This window comes from Lissotriton vulgaris, chromosome 7 (assembly GCF_964263255.1).
Source record: "Lissotriton vulgaris chromosome 7, aLisVul1.2, whole genome shotgun sequence".
Classification (NCBI taxonomy): Eukaryota; Metazoa; Chordata; class Amphibia; order Caudata; family Salamandridae; genus Lissotriton; species Lissotriton vulgaris.
The window spans coordinates 822,766,913-822,793,835 of record NC_141695.1 but is presented as its reverse complement, the minus strand read 5'-3'; the positions used below and the strand labels follow the sequence as shown (position 1 = coordinate 822,793,835).

At 44.1% G+C, this 26,923-nt stretch overlaps 1 protein-coding gene across 1 annotated transcript in view; it reads right to left on the bottom strand.

The window, feature by feature from the left end:
• Positions 1–26,923, bottom strand: part of DNAH17 (dynein axonemal heavy chain 17) — a 15,539,113-nt gene that overhangs the window by 837,990 nt on the left and 14,674,200 nt on the right. Inside the window, exon 78 of the mRNA XM_086931082.1 lies at positions 5,796–5,978. Coding sequence (XP_086787208.1) covers positions 5,796–5,978 — 183 coding nt within the window. The remainder of the gene's footprint in view (positions 1–5,795; positions 5,979–26,923) is intronic.

The window sequence follows — 26,923 nt, the reverse complement described above, 5'->3', positions numbered from 1 at the left end:
CACTCAAAAACATTGAGCTGTTCTACATATACCAGTACTTTCTGTGTATCTCCTTTATTGCGTTCAAATCTTGAACTGGTCATAGTAACATGTTGCTCACTTGCTGCATGCTTCACTGAAGCAAAGTCCTGTATGCATTCATTCGAATGGGCGCAAATAGGGCGTGACATAACACAGACAAGCTGCTGCAGTTATGTAATACCTTTTCCATGGGTCATTCTGCCGAATCCTTTTATATTCTTCATTAGAACTAGTTCAATTACCAAATCAGTGGAAAGGCCACCCCAAAACCTATCACTTTTTCGGACAACATGCAGTCCATTTGTAAATGCTGTGTATACATCAGGAGCTTCAAATTCAAGCTCAACCATTCTCTCATAATAGTCGCGCAGAACTGGCATATAAATTATGGCCACATGCTGCAAAAAATGGTAGCATCTCCTTTACCATTGCAATATTTAGATGCCAATTTCCTGTTCTTTCAGCTTTTAAGAATTGTTTCAGGATGTTGACCATTTCCAAATATTGCAACCAAAGTCGAGGAGTCATGTAAAATTTAAGTTCATCTTTGGCCTTCAGCAGTTTGATTGCAATTTCGACATCAGCATTATGTGTAACATCCTCAACAGAAAGTTCCCCATTAAGAAGATTATTAAACAATGATCTAGCTGCCTGTAAATCGTTGTTATCATCTGGGGCTTGCTTTGCTAAAATCGTGTTGAAAACTGATGAAACAATAAGATGACCACGAATCACTCTTGCAATAGCTTTACCAGAAAGCATGTGCTTTACAGCATTTCCTGCATTGATGATCCCAAGTATATCAACCAAGCCTGCTCCACTCATCAAAAAACTGATGCATCCAAGAAAACTCATGATTGTGTACAGGCCTCCTAGTCTCAGAATGACCTTCTTTAAAGGACTATCCTGTGATTCATTGGCTATGATGCTAAGTGCTTTGTGGAAAAGAGGCTGGTCGAATTGTATAATAGGGGTCTGGCTGTATCTCTTGGCATGGTCAGAAACAAAAAACAATGTTGAGAGAATACACGTCTCATTTGTTGGATCCATGTTAATCATTGGCAGAAAGATGACAGATGATACACCGGGATGGTTACCTTTATGTAGTAGTTAGCATACTCCTTGCCATTCTGGAACACTGTTGCTGAGTAGATGTGAGATATTCAATAAAATATCCAGGTTTGCAGATGGGTCACTGTACGCAATTTCCTTAATGGTATTATACTTTAAGAAACGCATCCCACTGGCCTGTGAATTATATGTTTTTTTATTGAGATTTGCCCCAACATCCTCAGTTCTTCAAATGAAACTTGACGTTTCTTAATGACCGTTGAAAATTTTCCAGTTGGAGTCGCAGTGGCGATAATGCCCATCCCATGAAAAGTACAATGGCCATCTATTGTAATAATATTGTGATCAATATTATCAGCTGCATATTGAACGAATTTCGGAACACTTTCAGAAGGTTCCACAAGGACAGGTATTGTATTTCCTCAACGTTCAAAACAAAGACCATCTGAATAGGAGCTGTAGAATCCCATATGATTTACTGCTTCAATTATAAATCTCAAGCTTGTGTTGTCATGTAATTGAAGTGCCAATCCTAACTGCAACGGTGCAACTAAGACTTGAGGGCGCACAGCTTGCATAATTGCCTGTCCTATAGAAGCTACTTTTCTCTCTCTGTTGGTTTTATCAGTAACAAAAACTGATAATAAGAGCCTTAACGAATCAGAAATATAACTCACATTATAGTCAACACTACTCATGTTTTCAATGGGTGGATATATTTCTGGTTCTACAGGGATGTCATTAATATAATTTCCTATTATCTCAGCAGCTGCCATAAGGAGATTGTTTCGATCCTTCTCAACATCTTCATGGCTATTACTGTGTACTCTTGCAATACATGAGCAGCTGTACTTTTAAAAGTAACGACATCAGCAGTCCCTGCAACTGTTCCTATGAAGATTTCATCTTCAAAATGCTCTATGAGTTTTTGTTTCATATACTTCGAACTGTATGGTTTGCTATCTTCTGGCAGTAATTCTCACATTTTATTAACAAGTTCTTTAACAGTAGTTTGTTCTTCATCATTTTCCTCCATGTATTTAACTACTTGAAGAAAAGTTTCCTGGCGAACTGAGTCCTCTGGTCGGCCTGAAGATATTGGAGGGTTATCAGTGAACTGCCCGGGAATGAATTTTCCAGTATAAAAAGTGACGTAACACTGTTTGTGGTAGCATGCATCTACAGCATGTAAATCAGACACATTTTGGATACGTCTCTTAACTTTGTCTGCTCATTCATCATTGCGTTTGTTGCATTTTTGTAAAACTGATGATTTGAATTCAACTGTTCGTGCATTAAACCACGTATTTTTTTCCTCTCCCTGAAGTATAAACTTAACTCAGTACCACAAAAAAAACTATTTTTTCTAAAATCAAATGGGGTTTCACACGACTGTAGAACACGAGAAGCTGTGGGATCTGATTCTTTCTCCTGGAACGGAGTGTTCAAGTTAACAAAACGCGCTCTACATTTCTTGTGAACTTTCTGCCCAACACAAACGTGAAACTTAGATATTTTTCTCTCCTTGCATGTTTTTTGAATTCCAGTCACTCCTCTTTCAGTGAGTACAGATACATCGTCATCTTCTTGAAACACCACATCACAAATAAAACACTTTTCTACGTCCATTTTCATTGTATCTCACAGCAACTCGCAAGAACCTGTAACACATAAATGAAACATTTTTGATTAACAAAAAATCAAACCATAACAACAAAGTTACAAAACAAAACACAAACAAAAGCAAACTTTTTATTTCAAAAGTTAATTTTAATATTTACGTTCCTTCACACTTTGACTTTCCCGTCCCTAAAAACATATAAAATGATACCACACATAGGCATATACCTATATCTCAAATAATGGGCAGCCATTTTGGAGAATCTGCCATATTAGATTAACGCGTCATGATAAAGTGGTAGACTTTTCACCATCGTTTTCTACGGAAAAATTTCAAGAACAATCCACTCACAGAAATTGCATTGCAATCAGTTCTAGGTTCCACAACAAATTGACTAGTCTATGAATGTTGAATGTGGCACACATACATGCCCCAAAGGGCATTGATGTGTGCCACATGGCACATTTCAAAGACCAAAAAAAGTGCTTTTTGAAAGGTAATCGCTACTTATCACCAACTTGAAGTTGGTGGTAAATAGCGATTCCTTAAGGCTGAAGTGCACTGTTTTTAGTGCTACGTACATTGCATTTAAGGAATCAGTATTTCCGATTTTTTAAAAGCAAAAGCAAAATAAGGAATCGCTATTTTGCGATTCCTTATTTTGCATGTAGGTTTAAAGTCACCTACATTGCACTCAGCCAAATACCGGTCAGTAACGCAGAAATTTAACGACTGACTGGTATTTAGCCACCTACATCTGGCCTGATGTTTTCTGATACCTAGATTATATGAAATGCAGACTGGAGGACTGCATTGAGAGTCACCCTGGCAGCAAAGACTAACAGGACACTGTCAGTCTCACTGCTTTTGATGAAAGCGGCAGCAAGACGTTGGTTGGCTACTTGCTCCTAAATAATAGCTGCTGCAGGACGCTAGTGGGCTCCCTGCTTTTAATAAAACAGCAGAGCGACTGTGTGACATGGGCTGTGTTTAAAACAAAAGCAAGGAGCGGCCACCATATTAATAGAATAAAGCAGGGCGTAAGGTGGTAATGCAAATAGAAAAAAATTGTTTTCCCAAGAACTCTGTAAAACAATAAATTATGTTTTCTCCTCCGTATATTTTATGAAATGCAGACTGGAGGGCTGCATGCTCAGTTACCCTGGCAGCAACGACGAGCAGGACACTGGACCCTGGCGGGCTCCCTACTCAGCAGCAGGACGTTGAAGGCTGGCGGGCTTCCTGCTCTTAATAAATTGCAGCTCACAACCTGCTGCATCCAGTTTGTGGCGCATGTTGCGTAAAATAAAAGCAAGAAGCGGCGCCATATGAAAGAAATAAAGTGTGGCGTACCGCAGTATTACAAATAGAAAAAAATTCTTCTCCCCAAAGCACCGTAAAACGATAAACTAAGTTGACAATTACCAACATTTTATGAAATGCAGACTGGAGGACTGCCTGCTTAGAGTTACCCTGGCAGCAAAGACAAGCAGGACACTAGACGCTGACGGACTCCCTGCTCTTAAGGAATTGCGTCTCGCGACTGAACACCGCCCTCCAATGTTAAACAAGCACAACGTATGTTTCCGAAACAGTAATGATAAACAAGAAAGGAATTGTGGTCTCTGTGCCGACTCAAAACACGAGAGCTCGTTTTCCAAGCAGAAACAAAAGTTAACACGGAAGTAGTCCCTAAATGAAAAGATAACAGCCCAGCAGCGCAACTAAACTGTAGTTGGTCGGTGCTGCTTCCTGGAAAACGGGAAGTGACGTATCGGATCGCCAGCCAACAATAAGCCAGATAAGAACAGCAATTCCAGAATTAACCAAAGGCAAGGGGCAGGAGAAATTACCCTCAATATTGTGTTTACTGTAGGTCTTGCAACAGCGCATGCGCTGTCTAGGCTCGACCTAAAAGAGGGAGAAAGGAAGATAAATAATAGAGGGAAAGAAAGTAAGAAATTGAAAAAAGGAAGGATAGGAAGTTGAAAAATTATAAAAGGAAAATAGAAGGAGGAAAAGAAAGAAGGAAAGCAGAAATCTAAAGTGAAATATTGAAGAAGAAATATGGAAAAGAGGAATGAGAGGCAGGGAGCGAAAAAAAGGAAGGGCAATAAAAAAAGAAAAAAGAAAGAAATATTTAAAGAAGGAAATCAGAATGAAAAGAAGGGTTGTAAAAAGGGTAGGAAGATGGCAAATAAGTGAGGAAAGAAACGAAGGAAGGAAAGATGGAGAGAAGGAAAGAACATGAAATAAAGAAGGGCAGAAAAATAGGTCGGAGAAATGGAAGGAAAGAAGAATGGACAGAAGTAAAGCAAGATAGAAATAATTAAAAGAGAGTTGGAAGAAGGACAGCAAGAATAACATAGTAGCAACGAAATTATTATATAAAAAGAGTAAAACTATAAAAGATATAAATAATTGACGGAGAGAAATAAAGAAGGAAAAACTAATGAAGAATCAAAAGGAAAGAAAGCCCATGAAAGAAAGGATAGTATACATGTTAAAAGGCAGTGAGAAAAGAAAAAGGGAAAGGGTCGTAAACATGCAGCAGGTTGTTGTCCATATTCCTTTAAAATCGCACAGTAAAAGCATTAGTTTGCACTATTTTTTTCCATAGGGGAGGGGGCACAACACTCACAGACCTACATAGAAATGGCCGAGATCTATTACTTTCTTTGCAAGTTTAGTGCTAAGTGGTTCAAAGTGGGAAGGGGAGGAAAGGGTATTTTATTTTTCCGGCTAATCCCTTGCCAGTGACGCATGTACACATCTATGAAGAGGGTGCTTGCTTCAAACCTACCCTAACATCACATAACGATTAGATCACTGGGTAATGCAAGGTTAAGGTGCAGAATGTCTGTTAACGACACTAGTAACATGACAAGTTAATAGGCAGGCTCTAAATTTACAGACATAGCGCGGTGCAAAAATAAGGTGTCTTACGTCGGCAGTGAGAAATTGTGTATTATACTTGCATATAATTTCATGGATTGTATTACACACTTGAATTATTTTACGGTTTTTCGATTACCCCTTTAATGCAAATGATCTTATTTTATGAGGATGAGTAACTACCTACCTTTTCTTCGCGAGAAACTCCAGCACCTCCTCCCCCTTCTGCATCCTTAGGCTGCATTTCCAGGACTGTGCGGAATAGTTTCTCGGAGGTCACTGTGAGAAAGCCAATTTCTGCATTAGGGTGTAGGCCGTAGAGATACGGAGTTTCCGGAGGCAGCATCTCATCGATGTAATGATGATAACCCTAGAGATATGTGACATCATAATATAAAGAGATCATTGGATATAGTCGTTGACGTTAATATTTGCAAGCACGTGCTGTTCGTCGCATAAACGAAAATTAAGTCGAGTTTTTCAGACTATATACATGGTAATACACTTGGCATTATGTATTGTGTGGTGACGTTACAAGCAAGTGAAAAGGACTAATCTGTGGATGGCAAGGATTGTTTTAGATGACTTATTAATTAAATTATCATATGTGCCTTAAAATGCTTTTCAAAGAATGTAGAATAACAGCTTTACAGATAGCAAAAAATACCAACTGATGCTTCTGGTGACACATCGTGTGTCTAGGGTGCCACATAATGCAAAATGATTATAGGTAAGATGAGCTATACACAACAGTCTTTGTGCTACCATAATTACCTTGAAAAATGTAAAACATTCAGATTTGCCGAGCGCGAAATAATGTTGCAGCAGCATTCTACTACTTTTTACCAAAAAGGTCTTTAGTGTGTGATTGGATCTGTGATACAGTGAAAATGATGCTGTTTTTTGGAACAACATCTTGGTACCAGTTTTTCAAAAAATAAGGGAAACAACAACCATACCAACATCGTGGAGAGGCTCGATAATAAGCCCGATTTATGAAAAGGGCACCAGGAACGACCCAAGCAGCTATCGCCTCATAGCTTTAATCAACACTGAGGCAAAGTATTATGCGGGCCTCGTTCTGGAGGATCTAACATCCTGGGCAACCGCAAAGAACATCATCCCAGCAACCCAAACTGGATTTCGCAGCGGCCGGGGCATAACGACGAACATCATTGTGAGAAGTTGGCCTGATATGCAGTGCTCACTATTCTAGTGATCACTATGTATCATACCAAACGACCCTTATTGATGATTGGTTGTAAGTCAACCTTATAGACCAGCTATCCTAGTAGCATGGACAAGAGCAGTCTTTAGGCTAAACTCTAGAGGGCGTGTTAAGCCAGCTGCTATACCATCACATATACCCCTTGAACACCAAGTGAAAGGACACCACACAAGCTGTTATGAAAATAAAAGGATATTTATTAATAACACAACAACCCTGGACTCTTTATGAGGACAGGGCGCTAAGCACAATACAAAACTCTTAAAGAAATACTGAAAGTCGCACAATTTACACAAATGCCCGAGGGGCACGAAAAACCATATACTATGGAAGTGGAATGCGAAATTACTAGCAGGTAAGTAAGTGTGAGCGGGAAATCCGTTACGCTCGCGGATTTTTGGGAAATCCGCAATCCGCGAATTTTGCGGATTTCCCGCAAAATCCGCAAAAAAAAATCCGCGAGCGTAACGGGTTCAAAAGTTGAACCCCCACTCATGCAACTATTTTACAATGGCGCCAGCAAGCTGCCAGCGCCGTTGTAAAATAGTTACAAAGTTAGCTTGCACAGGATCTACTAGATAAAACGAAGCAGGTGCTGCTTTATTTTATCTAAGTGCTTCCTGTGCAAGCTAACTTTGTAACTATTTTACAACGGCGCTGGCAGCTTGCTGGCGCCATTGTAAAATAGTTACAGCTCACAGCTCACTCAAGGGACCCCTGCGCCCTTCGGGACGATTGCATAGTAACACACACATGGACGCTCGAACTAGTTGATGCTCAAATTCAGTGACTCATTCATTAGCCCAAAAACAATTGTGAGCGTCGTCGAGGCTGGACAGGTGTGCCTTCTTCCCAAATCTACCGTGGAAAATCAGCTGTGATGCTGGATAGGCTTTGCATCCTTGACTTTCACGAGCGCAATACCCGTGCTGTTCCTGTGACCAGGAGCTTCTTTCTCTTCATCTGCTGAACTGATCTTTCTCTGACCTTTTATTCACACAAGACAAGGCACATACCCTACTGGGCACTTTGTGTTCGCATGGGTTTCTGCAAGTTCGCACGCGTTTTGTACAATTTCGCAATTTGCGAAATTGTACAAAACCCTCGCGAACTTGCAGAAACCCGTGCGAACATAAAAAAAAAATCCGCAAATTCGCAGGAATTCGCGGATTTTGCGGATTGCGAGTTCGCAAATCCGCAAAATTTGCGGACCCGAGATTCGCAAAATTCGCCCATGCCTACAGGTAAGTACTACTCTCAGAGAATTTAGAAGCACTGGGCCTACAATGCTGAACCCTTAGATTAGAAGCAGGAGGCCTAGGGACGTCGTGTGCAGAGTGGGAACTCTCACGCGTGATGCGGGACAAAGTCTATGGATGCTAGTAAATGCAAAAGTCAGTGTTCTCGGGCGAACACGACTAGGTAGGTCAAAAACGAAAGTGGATCTAGACACTTAGAGAGTGGATCTACGCTGGAGCACCGTGGTACTCGGTTTACCTAGCCCAGGGGCTGCGGCAGCATAGGGTTCAAGTGTCGTCGGGAATCCTCGTTGACGAACCAGGAGCCTGAAGTGGAAGTTGCTGGCAGGCGACCAGTGAAGATGTTCCGGGCTGATCCAAGGACTGGATCAGTGAAGAAGGATACCTGTAAGCAGAGGGGACCACGTTCTGAATCACTAGCCAGTGATTAGGTGGGCACCAGGATGGCACCGGACGAGGTCACTCAGCCAGGCGAAGAGGTGACACTGGATTCTGCTGCTGCACGGACCAGGGCGCTGATGTCGACCAGGCTGGAGGTCTGCGAGCTGTCCCACGTCGGATGTCTGCTGCTGGCGATGCTGGATCCGGTGAAGGAGGCAACAAGCCTTGGCTACGGCAAGCCCACGTGGCGACACAAAATGGCGTCTTGAGTGGACCAGGAGGGTCCGAGGAGGGTCCCCTTCAGGAGGAGACTAGGGCCAGTCTAGAAGAGCTAGACCAGCGGTGAAACAAACGTAGGACGTCGTCTGGAGGGTCACTAGCCAACGGGCAAGTGACCGGACAACGTGGCAAGCGACACAGAAGCAAAAGGGCCCCACGCAGATCTGGAGGATGCTGGGGGGCTGGACATCGGTGCTCGTGCTGCTTGGGGTTGGGGCTTCTCTTATCCCAGTGCACCCACTCGAGGGTCCCTCGGTGGTCGTGCTGGTTCAATGTCGTGCCGGTTCTGATGATCGCCGTGTCCTCTGGTCTCGTCGCACCTACGATTCTCAGCTGTGCTGTAGAGGCAGGTTGAGGTCAGAGAGGGCAGGGAGTCCGGGTCTAGTCGAGCTGGGCAGTCTGGTTCTGGAGGAAGGACATTTCAGCAAACCGCAAGATACTTAGGTGGTGCCTGCTGCTGCAGGGTGACTACTCCTTAGTACCAAGGGAGAAATCTTGAGAAGAAGTCTTGAGTTCCTTTCGTAGAAAGTAGTTTCAGGATTCAAAGATGATCTAATTTGGAAGGGGGCCCGCTCCTATCTTTATACTAAGGAAAGGGGCTGGCAAGCGACTAGGTCCTGCCCATGGGTGGGACCAGGAAGGGGGGTGGTTACACCCCTCTCCCCTGTCCGGACTTTCCCCAGGTCAGGGGCTGGTGTGCCCCTGGAACTGGTTCAAGCCGGCATATGCACAGTGAGCACCTGGGTGCCTCTTGCTGTCACCTTCCTCTAAAACCCTGCCTACCTGGGATACACAAAACCCTGTCTGGGATGGTGCTAGCACCGCCCCTGACAGGAAACCCTTTGTCCAAGCTCTCCTCGCTGGAAGGACTCCCAGCAGCAGGAGGCCAGACTTGTGTCTGTGGTGGCAGCATCCATTTTGTGATGCTGAGGCTTGAGTTTACTTTAACCGGGGTTCACAGTTACATACATGTCGTGTCCCTCTAGAAGGGTGGAATGCTAACCCCGTCGCCAAAATTGGTGAGGGGTTAGTATTCCAATTCGTATGACACCTTACTCGACATGTTTTGATAAAGCGATACCAAAGTTGGCAAATAACCGCGAGGATTATAAGGCACTTAAGAGTATATGGTACGCGTTATCATAGAACAGCTATTAGGACTTGGTTCCGCAAGCTGCAGACGGGCTCAGCTCATGCCAGAGCACCATCTCACATAATTCCACGCACTCTGCCTTCAGGATTGTCAAGGCCTGCCATAGGAGTGACTGATAGGAATATATGTGTCCATTTTAGGGTTAGATATAGGTATACTATATCTAAAGCAAAGGGTGATTACACCACCTTGCCCCAGCTGTCGTGCGGCCAGTTGTGTCAGATTTAGATGGCCAGCCAGGGGTGGCATAATACATGCTGCAGCCCCTGGTAGGCCCTTGGTACACCTATGCCCTGAGTTACAGGGTCTGATAAGGTGGCCCAGTACCAATCGGTATATGCACCTAAGGTACACGTGTCAATTTAGTGAGAGAACAGCTAGGCTGTGGGTCTGATTAGCAGGCCCACAGCCAGGGAAGTCGTAAACCAGTGAAGCAAAAAGCAAAAATCTGGGGTGATCATAGGATTGCAGAACCTACTCTCCTACAATCATGGCGTAACTCTTTTGGCAGACGCGGCAAAAGCCACTAAGAGCTCTTTGTTCTCGTGCTTCATCGATTACAGCGCCGCATTTGATCACGTAGACCGCCACAAACTCTGGCAGAAACTGAACAAATGGGGAATCCTAGGCCCACTTTTACAGCAGCTGATAATGCTATACACCAACACCTGGGTCAGGATCAAACTGGGATCTGCTACGCACCTCTCAAGAGAAATCAAGACCAGCAGAGGCCTGAAACAAGGCTGTGTCCTAGCCCCTATGCTGTTCAACCTCTTCCTTGCAGATCTCCCTGGCGAGCTGGAGACAGCCAAATATCTTGCACCACGGCTGGGTAACATCATACCGTCAAATCTTCTCTACGCAGATGATTTAGTGCTCCTCTGCCGGTCCCCAATCGGCCTCCAACATCTCCTGGACAAAACCAACGCGTTTTCCACAACCAACTCATTAACAATCAATTTAAACAAAACAAAAATCATGACAATGAATCACCATAGCAAACGGAGCTTCACATTGCTTATGGATGGACAGACGCTAGAGCAGGTAGCCTCTTATAAATATTTAGGAGTTATATTAGATTGCAACGGCTCATTCAAACAACAACTATAGGCTATCTGTCGGAAGGGCATGACATTCCACCTGTCGATAAAGCCACTGCAGAAAGCTCTTCCTAACCGGACACTGGGCACCCTCCTACAGGTAATAAAAGCTCGCTTACAGCCAATACTCACTTACGGCAGTAAATCCATGCGTGGCAAATATGCAACGACATTAGATAACACCATTAGTCAAGCATACAGGGCAATATACCACCTGCCTACTTACTCATCGCACGATCAAATCCGCCTTGAATTCGGACTGCAGAAGCAAACGGTGGAGAGAAGAGGCGTATACATAAAAACCTAGTGGAAAATCAGAGACGCCGAGCATGGATCCCTAAACGCCCACCTCTGGATTGAACTGTCCATCAGAGATAATTCACCAGCAAGGAACTATCTAATAGAATCACTGGAGACCCTAGGACTATCAAACCTATGGAGGTTACCAACCGATCTTGGTACCTTCAAAAAGATGGTATCGAAAGTCACCAAGATGGTCTCATTTAATGAGAACAAAGCCACCCTAGCAAAGAGAGCGCACGGATGGGTGGTGCTGAAAGGCTACACTGCTCTCAAACCACAACAGTATCTCACAACTAACAAAAAACAAGTCCCTCAATATGCGCCTCGGTAAAATACCTATTACGCCTCACCTAGCACCCTGGAAAAGGGAAAACACAGCAAATTCCTGCCGAATTTGTTCTTCCGGAAATGAGGACCTCATACACATCATTTGCATCTGCACAAACCTTCTGGACATAAGACGTTCCTTGCTTCGAGCCTTATGGAATCAGAAGGGCACAACAAGCTGCAGACAGGCTGTGATGCTTTATTTTAACCCCGTAGAAACCCAGTTAAACTGCAGGACAACAAACTTTTTGGACATAGTAGCCAGCAGATTACAAGAGACAGCCACAGGGTCTACCGGAAGCACTAGCCAAACTAAAACAACAGTATGCACCTAGTCCCTCTAATCTTAATTGACAGCATCAATCCATTTGTGACTTTTAAAATTTTAACCACGTGAATCTACACACTCTTTTTAAGCTTTATCTTTTTCTACTGACTCCCTTTCATATAATTGTACATTTTAAAATTGTGAGTTTTTATTAACTGTACAAAAAACAAATCTTAAATCTTAAATCTTAAATCCCTTGCACGTGGTGCAGCAAAGCCCCTCCCAGGGGTGAGTCCTCCTTCGCCCGCGCCCACATAACTGCATTCCTTTCACCTTTCAATGACTCCATTGGCAACGTGATTTGGTGCCTTAAAAGTCGCGGTTTATTTAAAACATAACATGGTCGTACATTTCGCAAATCATCTGGTCATTCATAAGCCTTCATATTATTGCATACTTTCGTTGTCTTTGTACATTCATCGTTGTTGTTCGCTCACAGACCCTACATTTAGCAAGGTGCCCTTTCTGCTGGGCCTTATTTATTTATTTTATTTAGTTATTTTAGAGGTTTTATATAGCTCTGGCTGGACCCAGAGGTATAAGAGCACTTTACATGATAGAGCTGGTTGCGGTAAGAGACAAATTACAGCATAAAAGAATAACAAAAATATCAGAGCGCTTTGTAAGACTGAGATAAACTGTAAACTTTGTACTTGTATAGCGCACTTATACCCTGAGGCATCTAGGTGCTGTACGCATACCGCTGTGGAACCCTTCCTGGCTTTTCCCTGTGAGGTGCCCACTCCTGGGCACCCCCATGGTGAAGCCAGGAATTCCAGCGCTGATGGGGCCGTTGTGGAGATTAAGCAAGCTATTGCCCAGAGTTGCAGAGTGGGACCCATGATTAGATAAGGCACTGAGGCGAGAATTATCAGGTCCGAGGAAATTGAGCCCAAGACCCGCCAAGGCAGGAATTGAACACTGGTCCTGGGCCAGACTTCTGCATCAGGGCCTGCCTCTCTAACCATTGAGCCACACTTCTCCACAGATACATATGGTAAAACAAAATTACAACATTTACAACATCATTATAGGATACACAGCAGGTAAGACAGAGAATAACAAAAGGCTTGAGGTTATACATATCATCTAAACAGATACTCGGAGAAAAGAGTTGAAAAACCTATAAGATATGGAAGAGCCAGTTTAAGGCGCAGGTAGAGACCCCCAATATTTATTGAGGAGTTGAATTTTTAGATCTTTTTAAAACTGGGGTAGAAAGGGTTGCATCGTAGGTTTTGGGGGGGGCATTCCAGATGTATGGGGAATTTCCGGAGAAGGAGAGGATTGAGTGGATTTCTTTTTTAGCAGGGGTGGGACAAGGAGGAGAGCGTTAATGCTTCTTAGGGGCCATGTGCTGCCTGCTTTGCAGAGTTTATTCGTAAGGTATGGTGGTGCATTTTGATGGAGGACTGTGTGTGATGCATGCGTTTTTGTAGGTGGATCTGCCTTTGATGGGAGCCATTTTAGAGTTTTGAGAGCTGGGGAAAAGTGGTTGAACCGTTTACAGTCGGTGATGAGCCTGGCTGCAAGGTTGAGTACAGATTTGAGTGGAGCTAGGTGGACCTTGGGGATTCCGGTGAGGATGGCATTGCCGTAATCGATTCGTGAAAGGACCAGGGATTGAACCACTAATTTAAAATGTTCAGTTGGGAGAAAGGGTTTGATTTTCTTGAGATGATGGAGAGTGAAGAGGGCTCCTTTAGCCGAATTTTTGTTGTGGACATTGAGGTTTAGACTGTTATCGATGGAGATACCAAGAGATTTTACTGAGTTGGACAAGGAGAGAGAGCAGTTGAGGGCATTCAGGTCAGAGATCCAAGTTTGAATGGGGAGAGGGTTGTTTTATTAGGAAGAAGAGGATGATTTCAGTTTTTTGGGGGTTGAGTTTGAGATGATATTGGATTTTAGTGAGGGTGTTGTTAAGGTGCACGATTTCAGCGTGGGTTTTGATCTTGTAATAGAGTTGGGTGTCATCGGCATAAAGATGGTATTAGATATCAGCTTGATTTAGAATGACGGCGAGAGGTTCCATAAAGGGGTTAAAGAGTAAAGGTGAGAGAATAGATCCCTGGGGGACTCCTAGGTTGACCAGATGGGGTTTAGATAAACAGTCTTGAATTTTAATTTGTTGGGTTCGATGTTGTAGATAGTAGACACACCATTTATGGGTAGTACCATTGAGGCCGAAGCGATCTTTGAGCACATTAAGTAGGGCAGTGTGGTTAACAGTGTCAAAAACTGCGGAGAGATCAAGGAGGATAAGAAAACATGTCTCACCATTATCAAGGGAGTGGAGGATGTCATCAACAATGTTTAGTATGGTAGTATCAGTGCTGCAGCCTTTTCTGAAGCCTGATTGTATAGGGTCCAGAAGGTTGCATTTTTCGATGTGTTTGTCTAATTGGAGCAGGACACATTTTTCATGGGCTTTCGAAAGAAGAGGGAGGATAGTGATGGGGCAGAGGTAGTTTAAATCATTAGGATCAGCATTAGCGTTTCTGATAATGGGGGAGATTTGACCAAGTTGGAGGGACCTAGGGACACTTCCTGTAGCAAGGGAAGTGTTGATGATTGAGGTTCAGGATGTAACGATGCAGTGCTTTAGGTCTTGGACAAGGTTAGAAGACAGGGGTCTTTGGTATGGGAGGATGGTTTTAGTTTAGTAATAATGCTGTAGACTTCGTGCTCAGTTACAGGGAGGAAATAATGCCAGGAGGCATTGTTTTTTGGTCGTGAGTGTGGGAGGTTGAGTACAAGAGGAGAAGGGGTGGGAAGGTATGAGGGGAAGTTTAGGGAGGGAATAGGAGGAGGAATGTGTGATGAGGGGTTAGGGTGAGGTGAGGTTAGTGTGAGTATGAGGGGGGAACTAGGAGTGTCAGGAGTGTGAATTAGAAGAGATGACAGGAGAAAGTAGGGGGTTGGTTGGGATCTGGGTTGACTGGAAGGATTGATCTATTTTAGCGATTTTTTCCAAGAAGAAGTTGGCAATTTCTTCACATCTAGCGGTTGAGACCGTCGGGTTAGGCGGAGCTGAGAAGGTTTGGTGCCGGATAATGTTGAACAGTCCGACTAGGACCTTTGTGTCTGCGGTTCCAGGTTTCACCTTGCTACCAAATTTTGTGGGCATCAACGGGGCGTGGCCAGGCTACTGACCAAGATGGCCGTGTAGCACTGGCACGCCTCCATCAGACTCAACATCCTTCGATAAATCAGCCCTAAAAGTTAGCCATCCTGTTTGCAGGAGATCCGTCGGTGTGAATGCAGGACTGCTGTGAGGTGTCCTGACGATCCGGAGCTGCCCGGCGCAAGTTAAGGGTGATTCACTGGCGGCGGCCTCCAGAGCCGCGCATTCACAGAGAACTCAGCTGCATCACACAAGACTCCGTGGATTCTGTGATCTTCACTACGGAGGAGACCCGCACCCGCCGCGAGGAGAAAATGGGCATCACTGAATCGGCCGCTCCCCTCACACACAGCGGTGGAACCTGGCTCGAGTGCGGAGGCTGTGGGAGAGCGGCGCTCGGTGTGGCCTTCGCTAGATTTCAGGGCCATTGCTGAGGAGCACTACAGAGCCTTTCTTGCAGCTCCAAAAGAACTGAAGAGGCCAGTAAAGAACTGCGGCGAGGTCTGCCGGACGGCCCCACCCTCCACATCCCGTCGAACGATTGCCCTAGCGGGTAAGTGGCGCTTTTCTGCTCCCGGAGGCCCCACGGCGTTAGGGGCTGTGGCAGAGCCTTGGGGCTGGCCACCTGAACAATTAAACAGCAATATTGACCCGCTGGGTGCCGCTCGCAGCCGTCTCCTGGAAAGACACTCTGCCTGATTGCCGGATTGAATACGGAGCAACCATTGAGGAGGTGGACCGGATAGTAATTGCCCTAACTCACCGGAGAGACCAGAGCCTGACTGGTTTGTGGGTGCGGGACTGCGAGTCCCAGCAGGCAGAGCGCTCGAACCACCAGCGCACCTGCGACTCTTCCCGCCCCACCCCTCCCCTGTATATAGGTCAGCCCACAACCGCGCACGCAGGACGCGCGCGGGGCGAAGCCCGGGCCAAGGGCGTGCCCGTTTTTGCCCGTTCTTGACTGACCTAGACCGGACCGGGACCCCCCTCTTACTTTGGTTATCAAACTTTTACCTGCTAACTCCGTAAACCATGGCTGGACGCGAAACTAGGAGTAAGTCATCGACAGCCGGAGGGTCTATAGTGGGAGGTATGGAAAAATTCTTGATCAGAGCTAACTCTATTATTGATACTGAAATTACTGTCCTGGAAAAACGTTTGTCTCAAGAAATATCGGCTATTAAAAGATCTTCACTGGGGACTATGGCTAATGCCAAAACGCCAGAAAGGTATTTGGATACTGTTATTGCAGCTCCCTGTGTGGCAGACCTAGCCACTATTCCCGAAGGGGATGAACATGTTTCACAGGATTTGGACATTTTAGTTAATGAGATCCTGCCTGAAAATAACCTAATTCTTGATAATCATGCATCTACTCCCTCTGATTTTGGTGGTACTACTAATAATACATTGTCACAGGGGGCTAAAGAAGGAGCTATCTCTAAAGAAAGAGGGCTTATAATAAGAAAGATGGAAGCAAGGCTAAATCAGCTAAGCTACAACATGACAGTAACTCCCAATCAACTCCATCCGAAGGGCAAATAGTTCCTACAAATAGGTCTGTTGTTTTTACCCAATCTCCATCCATTAACCAGCCTGGCAATGATTTATCTATCGAAAGCTTTGGAGCTTTATTTAAATCTATTTTATTCCCCCTAGAAGCCAAACTGGAGCAAATTGAACTACGATTGACTAATATAGAGAAGGTTACATCCGCCATACTAGCGAACCCTAATAAACCCTGTAAGCCGAGTGCTACCCTTGCCCTTGTACCTCAACCCGGAGGACCTGTCGCTCAAGTAGACGGCGGGGCCCAAAACCATAACTGTAGACCCCCGGGTTTTCCAGGTCCTAATCCGGTGAACCAGGTACCACCCAAGCTGACATCTGCACCCCTACCAGGGGATAGTTGTGCCCAGGGGAAAACCGATCTCGGTCAACAAGACCAACCGGCCCAAGTCAAAGAGTTTAGAGCCTCCAGACAACGCTTACCAGACCTCCCACCCGAAGCCAATCGCTTCATGGTGGTCTTTGGAAGAAGGGGAAGAAGAAACCTTTAGTTCCCTAAAAAGCAAGGTAGTGAGGTGGCTAAACTGGAATAGACCTCTACCGGCCCATTTACATAATGAAATCATCATGGTAAGAAGGGTGCCTTGGTTGGGTAAAACAGTTAAGACCATAATGGGGGACTGTATAACCGTAAACTTTAGAGACCCCAGAACTGTTTCCCATATCTGTGCTGGCTTTAATAGATCTTTTGACTCTACTATCCAGACTCTCCCATTGTCCTTCTTTTTCCCACCTAATTGTATGATCTATGGAAGAAGAAGGGATGACTGGATCAGGGTTGAGCGGAGGGGTAGAAATAGAAGACATGATGTAAGACCGGTTCCCATGCCCTTGAACGCTACCTTCTGTGATTATAACCGGTTCAGTTGTCTGGATGCAGTTGACTGACTACCCTCAGCTGCCCAACCACCGTTAAAGGAGGGATTTTCCGACATGAGTAAAATAATAATGGATGGATCTGCTGAGCCCAACGGAATTACCCCTGCGGGTGCTTGCCTACAGTTATAGCTCCTCAGGGGATAATTCATTTATTCGCCCCTACTACCACTAACTCCTTGGAGTATTTTACGGTTGATGCAGTTCATCCGGATCTACTTCATTCATCGGTCCCCTCTGCTAATAATCATAAGGAGCAGTTGCCATTAAATCTAGTACCTGTAAGGGATTCCCTGGTCCCTGGTCCCGGAGGTTGCCCCCTGTGAACTTGGTTATAAATTAATGAGCTGGAATATTGCCGGTTGGCATCAGAAGGAGGAGTCTCTTGGCTGGAGGGAGTCCATTACTAATTATGACATCCTCTGCCTTCAAGAAACATGGTCTAGGGCCGAGATACATTTTGATGGATTTGTGTCCTATAATTGTCTTGCCCTAGAATGCATTATGGGCAGGGCAAAAGGCGGGCTGGTGATTTTACTGTCCATTAATTTCCCAGCCTGAGTGAAATCCCATACCACCATCGGATCCCATTCGCAAGTACTATGGCTGGAGCAAAGTGGGGGTCGAGATATTTTGCTCATTAACCTTTATAACAATGTGTTCGATCCCTCTAGCACCTGTGTTGTTAATGAACTAGAGACTGTTGTTATGAAAATTGGTCGGGCTATCCATAACCCTTATGATATCATATGGGGAGGGGATTTTAATATCCATACATGCCCTCGTTCATTTACAAATGCATGTGGTTTTGATGGGGCAAATGGGGAGGACCGGGCCCATTTTGTCCACACAACTTATGGTGACTCCCTTAATACTCTCATGCTCAACTTTGATTTGTTAATATATCAGCCAGCTGACGATAGCGAAGGTAACATTGTACCGACTTTTGTAGGGAGGAATTCTGCATCTGTAATTGACTATCTGTTGGTTTCAGTTAAAATTAGCCCTCATTGTACTATACCCGAAATTGTTGATTTAGGCCTTAGCGACCATAATGCCATCACTATTTGGGGGGCAAAGTCTATAGTCAAGTGCGGGACTGTTGCTGAAATAATACCTAGTAGGCAGAATGGTATTAGGATCAAATGGTGTGGAGACAATTCTGAAAAGTTACTGCGTAAAATCGTGGTAGCCAGTTTCCAAGAGCTGCAACGTTGTCTAGATGATGATGCTGTTCCATCATGTACTGTTACTGAATTTGAAAAACTTAAAGTTATTATAAAAAGGACTCTCACCATTACTAATGTTAATAATAAGAGGGCTGCCGTAGGCTGGTTTGACAGAGCCTGTACGAAATCTCTACTAGATCTAAAGAAAGCCCTCTCAAACCACCCTAGGGACAGGGAAGCCGTTAAACATCTTAGGGCAACCTACAAACACCATCTAAATCATAGAAAACAGGAATTAAGGGAAGAAGCATGGGACAACCTGACAAAAGCGGCGGAGCTGCGAGATAGTAAGCTTTTTTGGAGCACCGTCAATAGCCCCTTCCTCCAAAAGGAGGAATTTCCTGTTTTAACTGCCCAGGTTAGCGAGGAGAGCTGGGTTCAATACTTCACTGGAATCTTTGACCCGGCCGGGGAGGACTCTATAAGTTCTATAAGTTCCAGTGCTGAAATTATTGGGCCCAAACTACCCCTCGAGATTACACTGCTTGAAGTCGACAAGGCTATCTGGAATAGTAAGGGAGGTAAAGCCCCAGGACCAGATGGGGTCCCGGTTGACCTGTATAAAACGGACCTATCATTATGGAGTCCCCTTCTGACTCAGGTTTTTAATGCATCTGTAAAGGAAAGCACTCCATCTACCTGGGACGATTCCATATTTTATCGATCTACAAGAAGGGAGATAGAGGAGAGGGTAAGAACTACCGCCCTATCTCCCTTCTTGATTCATCGTTAAAGATAATGAGTAGGGTTCTTTTATTACGTCTGGAGGAATGGGCCGAGGCTAACGGTATCCTCGCGGATTCCCAATTTGGATTCCGCAAGGGCCTTGGCACTATCGAGCAGTGTATCAATCTAGAATTAATTATTGGCAAATACACTAAAGCCAAGCAGGGCTCTTTATTCCTCTGCTTCGCTGATCTCTCCAGCGTTTTTGACCTGGTGGATCATGCTTTACTGTGGTCCACATTGCTTGAATTGGGAGCCCCTGCTGCAATTATTTATTTCCTGGCCAGATTATATAATAAGTTGTCAGCCCAGATCCGTTTCGGCCAAGCAGGGGAATGTACTAGGAAGATTAAGGTTAAATCTGGAATCAGGCAAGGTTGTGTTTTAGCCCCGTTACTTTTCTCCCTTTTTATTAATGCCATGGATTCCGAGCTGAAGAAGGTCCAAGCTGATGCACCCGAAGTTGAGGGCCAAGCGATCCCGGTACTGCTATATGCAGACGATACTGTCCTACTTTCTAGAACACCAGTAGGTCTGCAGAGATTAATGAATTGTTTCTTTGATTTTATAAAGGGGACGAAACTTAAAATTAATAATTCCAAAACTTTTATTATGGCATGCGGGGAAAAGGTGAAAAAGCTGAGACCATTCAAGTTTATGGATCACACAATTGAAGTGGTGGATAAAATCTGCTACCTTGGAATTACATTTAGTAGCAGTGGCACCTGGGCATCTGAGATTCTTAATATTAAGGCAAAGATGGGTAAGCGGTCTCAGGGTTTTTTAGATTTGCTTATAAACTAGGTAGTCGGCGTCCACTAGATATGTTAAATGTATACCGACATAGATGTGCTTCAGTGGCACTCAATAGGTCGGGCGTCTGGGGACATTGCCAACAAGGGGATTTGTAAGTTGTCGAAAATGTCTTCTTAAAGAGACTTCTTTGTCTTCCAACGTCGGCCTCAAATGAGCTGGTTCACAATGAGGTGGGGTTGGAATATTTGACTGACTTAACAGGATTGAGACCCCTTATGGCCTGGAGGTCCATTTGGGCCAAGGACGAAACTGGTTTTACCAGGAGAATAATAAAAGATTGCCTCCGCCTGGACAAATTTAGCCAGATCCCTTGGCTCAAATATGTCTTGACTTCATATAAAGACGTGCATGGTTTGGATGTCTTTGTGGACCCAGTCAGCGCCACTATCATCTCAAAACAGGAACTCAAACTTGTCTTTTTGGGGGATAAAGCTAAACTATGTAGAGAAGCCAGCTGCCAGTTTACTATACATCTATTTTACAATTCTAACAACTTGGCAGGTCATGGCTTTTCCAAATATCTAAAAGTAGTTACTAAGCAATCTCACCAGTATGTTCTTACTCGGTTGAGATTGGGCATTGTTCATAACCTGGTGGCTTTCCCCCTGACGAGAAAACATACGACAACACCGTGCCCATGTGACGGAACTTCTAAAGAGAGCACGTTGCACTTTTTGATAATCTGCCCCTTGTATTTACATCTTTGTATTGCTTATCTCAAACCCCTTTTTACGAAATACTCTGTGTCTACGGTTACAACTTCTATGAGACTTTTATTTGCTCTCGATGTTCCGGATGTCTGCTTTTATACTGCAACTTTTATTCTAAAATCAGTGACTGCTAGGAAAAGCATGGAATTTATGTCCCAATTGTGAATATACCCCTTCCTGTATTAATTGCTGCTATGCCGATCTTACCCCCCCCCCCTTCGTGCAATTGTACTGAATCCTGTATTTTACATGAACTGTTTTAATGATTTTATTGGTGATGTATGTAATATTTTGTGTGCTTTTATGATTGTTTATTGAATGATCGAATAAAGCTTTCAAATCGAATCGACCCGCTGGGGCACGCGATCAGACAGCCAGCACTTTGGGTCCGCTGCAAGTTACGGGCCCACCGAGTTGCAGAACAGACTGCATCTGGTGATTGTGGTGGCCTCGCTAAGAAGGGCCAATATTTTGTTCCCAGTGGCACAGAATGTTATTGAGCTCTCCTTCACAACAAGGCCCCCCTGCACTTAGCTTCATTTGCCATCCCTGAGCCACTGCGGCCCACAGTATTTACTGGCACTCCTTGATGGCATTTTCTACGTCCAAAGCGAGCCCTACTGGCATTGTTTAACTGCGTCATGGTTCGAAAAGATCCCAAGCAAAGGGTCTTACAATTCACGAAACCCAGTGGCGCGCAGGGAGGCACTGATATTAGCATGGTGGAAGGGGGCCTGCAGCCAGCCGCATTGGGGCCCTCGTCAGCTATACCAGATGCATTGATGGTGGAGTTAAGGGACGGATTCAAGGCGCTACATGGGTGCTTCGACGTCCTTGAGAAGCCGCTAGACAATACGGGTGCTAGACTAGTTGGCCACAAACGCTGCTTGGATGTTGCAGAGGGCAGGGTTTTCGATCTGGAGGATGGGGCCGCACAATCACTCAAACGGTTGGATAGGATGGAGAAGATTTTAAAAATCAGTCGCCATGAAAAACGAAGATTTAGAGGCCGGGAGCAGGTGCAATAAGGTGCGCATTTTGGGAGTTGCTGAGTCAACGAACACTGGCCGCATGGGCATCTTTGTTGAAACCCTACTTATGGCTCTTTTTGGCCCGGAATCCTTCATTTCCACCTTCCTAGTGGAGAGAGCGCAACGCACCCTGGAGCCTAAGCCCATCCCTGGCGCTCCACTGCGTCCTATTTTGTAATGTAATGTAATGTAATGTAAAAAGGATTTATAGAGCGCAACATACACCGGACGGTTTCTTGGCGCTGTTCACTAAATCAGAAGGAGACAGAGGAGGGAGGGGGAGGTAGCTTATGTGTAAGCACAGCGGAAGAGGTGAGTTTTTAAGAGAGACCTAAAGTGAAGGTAGGAGGAGGAGAGTCTGAGTTCCAGTGGGAGAGAGTTCCAGAATGAGGGGGCCAAAAAAGAGAATCTGAGGCCACCGTGCTTTTTGCGCCTAAACCTGGGCGTCTGAAGGAGAGCATGGTGGGAAGATCGGAGGGGTCTAGAAGGGGCGTACGGGAGCAGGAGCGACGAGATGAAGAAGGGGCCGATGCCGGCCAGGGATTTGTGGGTCAAACAGCCTAGTTTGAATTTACAACGCTCTGATACAGGAAGCCAATGAAGGGCTTTAAGTAGAGGACGAACGTGATGATGTTTTGGTTGGTGGTAAATCAGGCGGGCTGCCTGATTCTGTATCAGCTGTATTCTTTTGATTTGGTATTGTGGGATACCTGCGTACAAGGCGTTGGCATAGTCAACCCGAGAGATGACTAATGCCAGCAACGTCAGGGTGAGAGCTTCGGTGGTCAGAAAATGGGCTATTTTACGAATTTTTCTGAGCTGGTGGAAGCAGGAAGACACTGTAGCACTGACCTGAGGTTGCATGGAAAGATCTTGAGAGATATAGACCCCCAAGCTTTTTACCTTGTCAGCAGGGCAAGGGGAGGGACCAAGGGCAGGGGGCCAGAAGGTGGAGTTCCAGGGGTTGGATGGGCCTCCGACGAGAACAAGCTCCGTCTTGTCGGGATTGAGTTTGAGATGGTGAGTGCCCATCCAATTGCTGATATGACAGAGGGTAGACTGGAAATCCTGAGCCGCATCCTGCGAGGAGTCAAGATTGAAAATGAGCTGAATGTCATCTGCATAGTTAAATGCAGTGACGTTCCTTCCCCGGAGGGAGCGGATCAGGGGGGTAAGGTACAAATTAAAAAAAAGTGGGGACAGAGACGAACCCTGTGGCACACCGCAGGTGAGTTTCATCCTGTCAGCCGAAAAATGGGAGAGTCGGACAGATTGGTGGCGGTTCGTCAGGAATGAGCGGACCCAATCAAGGGCCGTCCCTCCGATACCAGCCTCTTTGACACGGTCGACCAAGATGGTAGCTTGCCTCTTGAACTACCGTGACAGAGACACTGCACTTCGTCTGGCCCATGAACTGGGCACCCTATTTTGGCAAGGGTCCACAATTACTTAATTCCCAGACTTTACTGCCATGGTTCAGGAAGCACGGAGGAAGTTAATCAGAGTGAATGCCACTCTCCGTAATTGGGTTTCAAGTACCTAATGATATACCCGGCACATTTGCATGTAGATGTTGCTGGTAGAACCAGATTATTCGACTCACCCACAGAAGTACAAGAATTCAGCCGTTATTATAAGGGTCCTGTCGGCACATGGGCCAGCGCCACTCTGGGTGCCTCTCTGCCACACAGTGGCTCCGCGGCTAGTATGGAACTCTTTTCAACCGAGTAACTTGAGTTCACAGCTGTACTGTAGATTGCCAGTGACCATTGACATTCACTATTTTGCTTAGACGTTAGGTCTTTTGATTGTTATGCTTTGTAACGTTGGGTAGATTGCGAGGCGTTGCATTCCCTTAACTGTGTATCACAGAATATTGATATATTGCCCAGAAAGTATGTTGTTTCTATCTACTTCCCATGGTTGGGTAGATTTTCTATTGCATTCTGCCTATTGCTCATTGGGGTATCTCCCTGCAGTTGGGGTAGCGGGGTTGGGTGCAGGGTGGTTGGGGGGTTTGTTCGTTGAGGTAGTTTAATCTTGCATTCAACTTCGGTCCCTTAATGTCACTGTTGTGTTGCTCTGCTGTCGAAGGATACAGGTTGGTTTCCACCTTAGATTATGGTGGTGAGGGGTCAACTGTCGAATTTTTCTAATGTTACGCTGCTTACTTGGAATGTCAGGGGCCTCAATAATGCAAAAAAGGTAAACAGGTGTTAAATTAGGTAAGCAGACATAATATTGAAATTTTTATATCCATGTGACAGAATATCGAAGTTATTATATCGATGGTAAAGTATATCGAATAATAAAATATTGACTACAAAAATATTGATTTAAGTATGTGTAATTTTATATCGGATGCAAAAATATAGTAAGTTAAAATATCGTTGTATAAAAATATCGATATAAAGTAATTATTAGTAAAAATTGATTATTTTTTAGAAATGTTTCGTGTTTATTAATAATTAGTAATTTCAATCAGTTATTTAAATGTGATTTTTATATTTTTTTAAAAAATAATATATCATTTTAGGAGGGGGATGTTGGGTTTATAGGGAATAAGGGTGGGTAGTGTTTTAAAATTTTAAATATTTGAAGTAATATTTGTAAAAAAAATTAAAAGTTTAAAAAAAATAATTATTAGTAGTGGGATGTTGGGTTTATAGGGGAAAAGGGTGGGGAGTGTTTTAAAATTTTAAATATTTGAAGTAATATTTGTAAATTTTTTTTTAAAAAGTACAAAAATTCAAAAATAATTTTGTAGCGGGATGTTGGGTTTATAGGGGATAAGGGTGGGGAGTGTTTTAAAAATGTAAGAATTTGAAGTAATATTTGTAAAAAAAAATTTTTTTAAATGTAAAAATACAAATTAAAAAAATATATATTTAGTAGCGGGATGTTGGGTTTATAGGGGATAAGGGTGGGGAGTGTTTTCAAAAATTAAACATTTGAATTATTATTTTATTTTAAATGTAATTTTTTTTTAACAATTAACAAAAAATAAAAAAAACAAATATTTAGTAGTGGGATTTCGGTTTTTTAGGGGATAAGGGTGAGGAGTTAATTTTAAAAATTTCTACTGTTAGGAAATAATTGTTTAAAAACTGTAATAACATAAAAAATAAACAAAAATTAAAATTAAAAAAAATAACAATTTGTAGCGGAATGTTGGGTTTATAGGGAATAATGGTGGGGAGTGTTTAAAAAAATTATAAAAATTAAAAAATATGTATAAAAAATGAAAAAAAATAATTGGGAAAAAAAATAATTATAAAAAAAATTATATTTCAAAAATAATTTAAATTAAATTTACAATTCAATCTTTTTTATTAATTTAAAAAACAATTGTGCATATATTTCAAAATTTCAAAATAATATATTTAGAAAACACATATTTTATTACAATATTTTTTTATTTTTGTTTTACAATTTTTTTTGATGTATTATAAATATTTTTATTGGTTTACAGCTACTACTTAAATTTAATGTAGACTGGAGTGGGAATAGTAAATAATTTAAATTTAGTGTCCAGCACCTACCCCAATTTAATGTAGAGGGGAGTGGGAATAGTAATTTATAATTAATTAGGGGTCGATTCCGATTCGGGAAAAACCGCTCCGAATAGCCGTTCTGAGCGTTTTTCCCGTACGAATCGTACCCTGCAACGTCCCCCGTACGTATGACGAAGTACGATTCGTACCAGGAGCCGTACTCCGTACGAGTCGTACAAGACACCGTACGATTCTAATCTCCATACGATTCTCCCTCGGAACCCGCTGTACGCGACATCTGTGCGGTTCGCGGCTGGTTTTACGACCCAGCAAGTACGATACGTGTCGGGTACCGTACAACCCTTTTTCTACGGGAGCTGAAAACAGCCGTAAAAGCAGAGTTCGCGCCGAAACAGGTACGGAACAGCCCCCCCGGGTACGGTGCGTACCCCCATGATCGCAGGGGTATGCACCGTACCCCTGCGATCATGGGGTGTACGTCGGGTCGTACGGCATGTTCTCGTCGGGTCGTACGGCATGTGTATGAGTCATACGGTATGTGTATGAGTCATACGGTTCACGGTTTCAGCCTTGCAATAGGTACGGATTGCGACGATTCGGACGGATTCACGGAATACGGATCGTACTTCGCGACTCGGACGGACGGGTACGATTCGTATGGAGAGGGCTCCGGATACAAATTGTACGGACGTTTTTTTTCCCGAATCGGAATCGACCCCTTAGTGTCCAGCACCTACCCCAATTTAATGTAGACTGGAGTGGGAATAGTTAATTATATTTAATTAGTGTCCAGCACCTACCTCAATTTAATGTTCATTGGAGTGGGAATAGTAAATTATAATTAATTAGTGTCCAGCACTTACCCCAATTTAATGTAGACTGGAGTGGGAATAGTAATTTATAATTAATTAGTGTCCAGCACCTACCTCAATTTAATGTAGTCTGGAGTGGGAATAGTAAATTATAATTAATTAGGGGCCCATTAGGATGAAGGGCGGACTTTGTCCGCCCGTCATCCTAGCGGGGAATGGGACCACCCGCCATAAGGGCGGGGGTCCCGGGGGTGGCATTAGGATGTGCCCGCCACTGTGGCGGGCACATCCTGCATTTCTAGCATTGTGGCGGGTGGAGCGCTCAGCACCGCCCGCCACAATGCTAGAAATGCTTGTCAGCATTTGCATATACAAAGCGGCAGGCACCGCGCGGTGCCTGCCGCTTTGTATATGCAAATGAAGGGGGGTACCATAGGTACCCCCCCATGTGCACCCCCCACCTGTACTTCACTCTGGGAGCCCACAGGGGGCCCCCAGAGTGAACACCGCATGCCTTTCCGTGGCGGCATTGCCGCCACGGAAAGG